Source organism: Atta colombica, unplaced genomic scaffold, assembly GCF_001594045.1.
Source record: "Atta colombica isolate Treedump-2 unplaced genomic scaffold, Acol1.0 scaffold126, whole genome shotgun sequence".
Taxonomy (NCBI): Eukaryota; Metazoa; Arthropoda; class Insecta; order Hymenoptera; family Formicidae; genus Atta; species Atta colombica.
In genome coordinates this window covers 5,422,788-5,429,794 of record NW_017259213.1, presented here as the reverse complement: position 1 = coordinate 5,429,794, position 7,007 = coordinate 5,422,788, and the positions used below count along the sequence as shown (strand labels likewise).

Genomic DNA, 7,007 nt, shown 5'->3' with positions numbered 1-7,007 from the left:
ATATATATATAAAATTATTGATGCAGATAAAAAAATGTAATTAGAAAAGTTGTATCATTCAACTATTTTTTTACTTTCACATTTTTCTATTACACATTTATATAAACATATATACATACATATACACGCATACAATACATAATACAATATATCACTTTTTTATATGTAATTTCTTTGATATTTTTTTAATCTAGCTAATAATAAATTTAATCGAAAGTTTAATATTCACAATTGCAAATATGTGTCACAAGAATAAACGGATATCTTTTTACAAAAAAAAATAAAAAGAAAGTGATGTATATTAGAAACAAGAGAAAAAATAAGGAGAAAAAGAGAGAAATATACATGAAAAAGAGGAAAAAAATACATAACAATTACATAAAATTCATGGACAACAAAGAAATTTGATTTTATTAAAATTTTACTAGCATTTATATCTCTATAAAATAGATTATAAATGGGCTATTCGATTAAATCGGACTAATTTGGCATTGTTGGGCGTTTGGCCAAAAAACAACGAAACTAAACAGAAAAAATTAATATCAAACATTTGTACAATTCTTATGTTAAACACTGTAATTTGTGGCTGCTACATTCCAAGTATACATTCTTTGTTCAAAGTTTGGGGTGATATAATGTGTGTGATTGATAATCTACAATATACTTTACCGATGTCAGTATCAATAATAAAATTATCCATCATGTGGCTGAGAAAGGAAGGTAATACATAGAGGAGATAAAAGCTAGTTGTTACAATTAGTCTTTTTAGCCAAAGAAGACAATACACGTTTTTATAAATTTTATGTTTAATTTAATACTTATGATATTCCACTAACAATTAGTGACATAATTGAACTGTAAAAGATGCTATATGTATGCTACACGAAGATGCTAATTGTATGTTTATGTGATTATATAATGTGAAGGTAAATATTTCATTTGTGTAAATTGTTTCTTATACGTAAGAGTTATTATTATTATACTTTTGTAATTTATGTTATTATTTTATATACAAAAAAATTTAGTTATAATAACACATTTTATTTGATTCAAAAGGTACATATATTGGGTTATTATCCATATTTTCTCGAATAAAAAATGACGAGTTATAACTAATTATTACATTTTGATTGAACAGATTATAATAATGTATTGTATTAATATTAAGAACTTATTTGGTATTTATAATTGATAAATTAATAATTTAAGGTCTTTCTTTCTTATAGTTAATTGATATATATTTAATAATTCATTCAAGAAAAAAATCTGAAATAACATATTTTTTTTACGTTTAATTTTATATCCTAAAATAAACATTCAGTATAAAATATTTTGTATTTAATTTTTTATTGTAATCTTAAATTTGTTCTTTACAGCTTACTTATCAACGAAAAATTTCAACTTTCAATATTTAAAAATATTTATATAAATTAGAAAAAATTATTTATTATCTATACATACACTAATTAAACTAGTTAAAAATAAATTAGACTAGTTAAAAATATATTTCAATCAATGCATAAGTATTCAATAAAATAATTTAAATGTATGCATAAGAAAAGAAATTCTAGTAAAAGATTGTAACAACTAGCTTCTCTTTTATATATAGCTTCTCTTTTATATATATTACATATTTCTATAAATTATATAATAAAAAAACAGTTTTTTTCAATCTTACTGTTTTAATTTAAAAAAGTACAATAATATCCCATTAAGCTTAATTGTATAACTCTGTTATCTTCGTTGATTACAGATGTCCTACCCCTTTTAAACATGATTAAAGACGATTGGTTGAAACCGAAAATGATAAAAGAGAGAGACATTATGGTAAAACGAGCGCGAATGGCACGTATATTTACAATATTCGGATATTTCATGATGTTGGTATCTTTCAATTTGTGTGTAGTTCTTCCTGCTTTCGGTATTTCAATAAGATACTTGACAAATAAAACAGATCCAGGCAAATTATTGCCGCTACAAACGTATTATATATACGATCGAGATAAAAGCCCATTTTACGAAATAACTTATATCATGCAAAGTCTCGGCTTGTCGGCGGTAGCTATTATGTATACTGGTGTAGATAGTTTTTTAAGTTTATTAGTTTTTCACGTATGTGGTCAATTGGAAAATCTCAAAATACGTATCATCCACTTGGACAAGTTCCAAAATTTCGAAAATGCTTTATCACAAAGCGTACAGGATCATATACGTCTTATCAGGTTACACATATTATTATTAATTTTTAATAATTTTTTAACAGATATAAAAAAATAAACATTTTTGATTAATATTTACTTAAATTACTCTAAAAGATAACATAAAATGAAAAAATTCTTTAAATATTATGATATAAACAAATAATACTAAAAAATTAATTTGTAAATATGACTTTTTTAATAACTTTCTCTTTTTAATAATTTTCAGATTTATTAATATCATTGACGAAATATTTACATTAATGTTACTTGGTACGCTGTTTTATCTTGGCATATTATTTGCACTTCATGGTTTTTTATTGTGTTCTGTAAGTAATCTTTCTTAATTAACCTTCTAATAATGTGATGTTTTATAAATATCGTTTATCTTATTAGAATTTATCTTTATCAGAATATTTTCTAAAAATTTAAATTAAACATATACTCTACATAGTAAGTAAACAAATACACAAATTTAAACGCTTTTTGGACTGTCTTATACATTTCAAGAAATGTTGTAAGAAATTCTTTTCATATTCCTAAATTTTAAAGGAGAAATCCCATTTGCCTACAAATCAATTGCCTACAGTTCGACTATCTACAAGCACTTTTGCGAACAAATATCAGAGACGAAATTACATTTACCTACATATATTATTATCTATAAGATTGATCGCCTACATGTATTACTGCTTAGAGCCCGATTGTCTACATGCACTTTTGCGTACAAATAAAAATTTTAGACACGGAGTTACATTTGCCTAAATGGCTACATGTATTATTGCCTACAAGTATTATTGCCTACAACTCGACCATCTCTGTTATGGCCCATGCATGTACTATTTTCTGCTTTAAAGACAAATTCTTTGTTTTAAAACAAATACTCTGCTCTAAAAATACAATCATTTTCTTACCTAACTTAACCTTTATATACAAAAGTGCTCATAAGCAAGTATTATTGCCTACAGCTCATCGAGCTATAGGCAATAATACTTGTAGGTAATAATACATGTAGGCAAATGTAACATCATTTCTGAAATTTGTATTTGTGTACAAAAATGCATGTAGACAATCAAGCTGTTAACAATAATTTTTGTGCGCAAACGAACTATCGGTAAAAGTGATATAGACAAACGATACCGTAGACAATCGGTTTGTAAGCAAAAAGACCCATCACATTTTTAAGTGCTGTATTAATGCATTTTACATAATTTAAATAATTAAAGTTATTATAAATAAATAAAAAATAATCATATACGTATCAAATTTGTTATATATAATAATATAATATAAATAACAAAAACATATTATCAATTATAATTAATCAACGTTATATTAAATATTTTAAATTATTTATTTAACACCAATAACTTCTTAAACATTCAAAAATTAAACATTTAATTCTATTAAATAGAATTAAATATAATTAACCCATTCGTTTGTTTAGATGATGACTCAGGGTCGCAATTTGTCGATACCACGTTTAACTTTCATTATGTCAGTATTTGTCAATACATTTGGACATACATGTGTATATTGCGCTGTAGGAGAAATTTTAGTTGCACAAGTATGTTATGTTCTTAGTTAACTTATTACAAACAGAATATAAATTATACAATATACTAATTAAAATAGTCCAATTTAACACACAATCAATATAACAATATATAAATTTATTGCGTATGGTTATGTATGTCAAGTGCGAAGGAGTTTATCAAGCTGTATACAAATACAAGTGGTATAATTTGGAGCCAAAGAAAGCAAAGAACTTAATGATGATAATGATTCGAGCCAACAAATCGTTGTACCTTACCGCAGGAAAACTGTTCCCTATGACGATGTCAACTTTTTGTAACGTAAGCCAGCTAATAGAAATTGTTTATATAACCTTTACTCTTGCCTTTATCAATTCTTAATATAGATCACATAAAAATAAAATAAAAACAACTTTTGTGTATATGATTTTTTTTTATTTTATTTGTTATGTGATTTATACATACATGTACAATGTGATATCTGTATAAGTTTATTCTTATCATCTCGTCATTAATTAAATTATTTTTATACGTCAACATACATTTTTTATATATATTATATTTTTAGTTGTTAAAAACATCGGGCGGTTATATATCAGTTTTGCTGGCACATCGAGAATAAAAATAAAAATCTACGAAAGTCGAATAAAAATCTAATTTTAAAACATGCCGAGAAGAACAATTAATGTGTTTATGTAATCACACATGTAATTTGAATTTGAATATAATAAACTTTACTTCATTTATAAGAATGCTTATTTACATATTTGTGAAATACATTACAATTACAATGTTATTACAGTATCTTGATTTAAACACCCACTTCTCCTGGGGATGTCTTCTTTAAATATTCTGTATAAGACATTTCTTGGAGAGAATTGTAAGTTATGTAGATAATATCGAAAATTTTAATACATTTTTGCATCAACATTTTAAAAAACGTTCCTTGAAATTTATTGAACAAGAATATTTCAAAATACTTAATATTTTGATAAAAGACGAACTATTTTATATAAATTGTTCTAAAATAATAAAAAAGTTTCCAAATTATTTCAGTTTAATTAAATTTTTTTAAGTACAAATAATAAAAAATTAAGAAAATGACACGTTGTTGAATTCAAACTGCGTTTTTTCACAATTACCCCGGTTGACCCCATAAAATTAACAAAAATTCTTTCTTGCATAAGTAATATGTCATAAATAATTCATATTGACAGTGATGTAATAATGTTTAATAAGTCACATACAGTTTTCGTAATTTTATATTGAATTTATCAGCATTGATTTAGAGATGGGAAATAAATACTGTTGTTATTTTATTTTGTCATTACTTTTTATAACGATTTAATAATGACGTTGCAATTTTTTAATGATGATAACAGTAACTAACTGAAAAGTTGAGAAAAAATCATTTTTCGAAACGAAAGTATCGTGATCATACGTTGTTTATTGTACAAAAATAGCTTATTACTTGTCACAATTTAAAATAATAAGTAAAAATAATAAATTGACGTACTGCAAATGAGTTACTTTTTTTAAGAAATTATGTATAATAGTAATTGGTTACTTTTTAAAAGTAACTTCTGCAATTCTATTTAATTTTTAGATATATTGCCATTACTATCATAAAAAAACTGCAACTCATTATTGTAAAATAATCAATACTCAATTGCCAAATCATTATTGTAAAAACGACAAACGATTCTTATTCCTGATAGTATCATTCACTTAACTAGAGACATTATTAATATCATTAAAATATATTTGAAAAAATTGTAGTATGGTATGCTATATAATATGTATATATACATAATATGTACATTTTATATAATAATATGATCACTTCTAATAATAAATACGAACAGACATTCTGTCAGTTTGATATGTAACACATGGCTATAGTCGTACTATACAGTAAAACCGATTGGTATTTCAAATTTTATTTTTAAAAGTTGACTAACTTTAATAGAACAAAGGGAAACGGAGACTGTTTTTTTAGCTAAAGTTTAGAAATTTCAAACTTTAGCTTAAAAAAACTTTGAAGTTTCTTATATGGATAATGAAGTGATCAATCAATAATTGTGGCACAACAGGATCGGCTGTAAAAATTTCCAATATAATAAATGAATAAAAGACTCATGTTCTCTTAGTTGATTCTTTATAAAGACAAACAAATTTTAAGAAAATAAAATAATTGAACGTATATTAAAATATATATTCTTCAAACTTATTTTCTTTTTATAACTGAATTTTCATAATTTAATTATATTTTTTTATAAATATATTGTTCCAATCCTTATTACAAAAATGAGCATATAAATGTATTAATTACATTGAACATATGTGTATGTGTAAAGTTTTCAATCCGTTCAGCGGACTTATTACGGAATTATTTGAAATAGGAATAAATTCCTATCGAAATTGTCAATTACATATATAATATTCCTTAGATTTCTATTGTGTTTTCTGGGGAAAAAATGGAATAATTCTGATCGGAATTTATTTCCATAATATATGCCCAATTATGTGATACTGAAACATTTTTAAAAACATGCGACCCTGCATGAATATCACTTTTTTATTCACTATCAAGCCACTAAACAGTTTTTCATCTGTAGAATGAATCAAACAGTTATAACATCATCCACCACATATAATATTCTCGTTACAAATGTTGCATTATTAATTCATAGTTGCATTATTAATACGTACATTAGCTGTAGAATGGCATTAAGCTTAAGAAGTCACCTTACACATAACGATCTACCACTCCAACTAATAATGAAAGGAGAAAAAGAGAAGTTTAGTTTCTTTACAGACACCAGGATGGATGTTTCAAAGTATTCAACGTATATAGGTGTGCAGCCTTTTCTTCGATTAATTTAGATAGATACATTAAACAGAAAAATAACAATGTTCATCGAATGCATAATATTCACAAGTAAATGCTTTAAAATATTTTCTACAAAACAGTACTGTTAAAAAATATTAGTTAAAATATGAGATAATTATATAGATATTTATAAAAAGAAATCTATATATACATGTATAAAATTATTGATGCAGATAAAAATTATAAATGTAAGGAAAGTTGATATCCCTTAATTGTTTTCTTACTTTTACATTCTTCTATTTCACATTTATTAAACATACATATACAATATATAATACAATATCATTTTTTTATATGTAATTTGCTCTTTGACATTTTTTTAATTTTAGCTAGTAATAAATTTAATCGAAGGTTTAATATCTACACCAAATATGTACCACA

At 24.3% G+C, this 7,007-nt stretch overlaps 2 protein-coding genes across 2 annotated transcripts in view; both read left to right on the top strand.

The window, feature by feature from the left end:
• The window catches only part of LOC108695045 (chymotrypsin-2-like), a 19,697-nt gene that overhangs the window by 5,125 nt on the left and 7,565 nt on the right, over window positions 1–7,007 (top strand). The window lies entirely within an intron of this gene.
• On the top strand, window positions 2,470–4,402 carry LOC108695046 (odorant receptor 63a-like). The gene is made up of 4 exons (XM_018204779.1): window positions 2,470–2,527; window positions 3,646–3,765; window positions 3,899–4,054; window positions 4,302–4,402. The coding sequence occupies exons 2-4, from the start codon at window positions 3,646–3,648 to the stop codon at window positions 4,353–4,355; spliced, it is 330 nt and encodes a 109-aa protein (XP_018060268.1). The 5' UTR covers window positions 2,470–2,527; the 3' UTR covers window positions 4,356–4,402.

Coding starts and splice junctions, on each gene's coding strand:
- LOC108695046 (XM_018204779.1), top strand. CDS start 3,646: ATGATGACTCAGGGTCGCAATTTGTCGATACCACGTTTAACTTTCATT. Junction 3,766..3,898: donor GAGAAATTTTAGTTGCACAA/GTATGTTATGTT, acceptor ATGTATGTCAAG/TGCGAAGGAGTTTATCAAGC. Junction 4,055..4,301: donor CGATGTCAACTTTTTGTAAC/GTAAGCCAGCTA, acceptor TTATATTTTTAG/TTGTTAAAAACATCGGGCGG.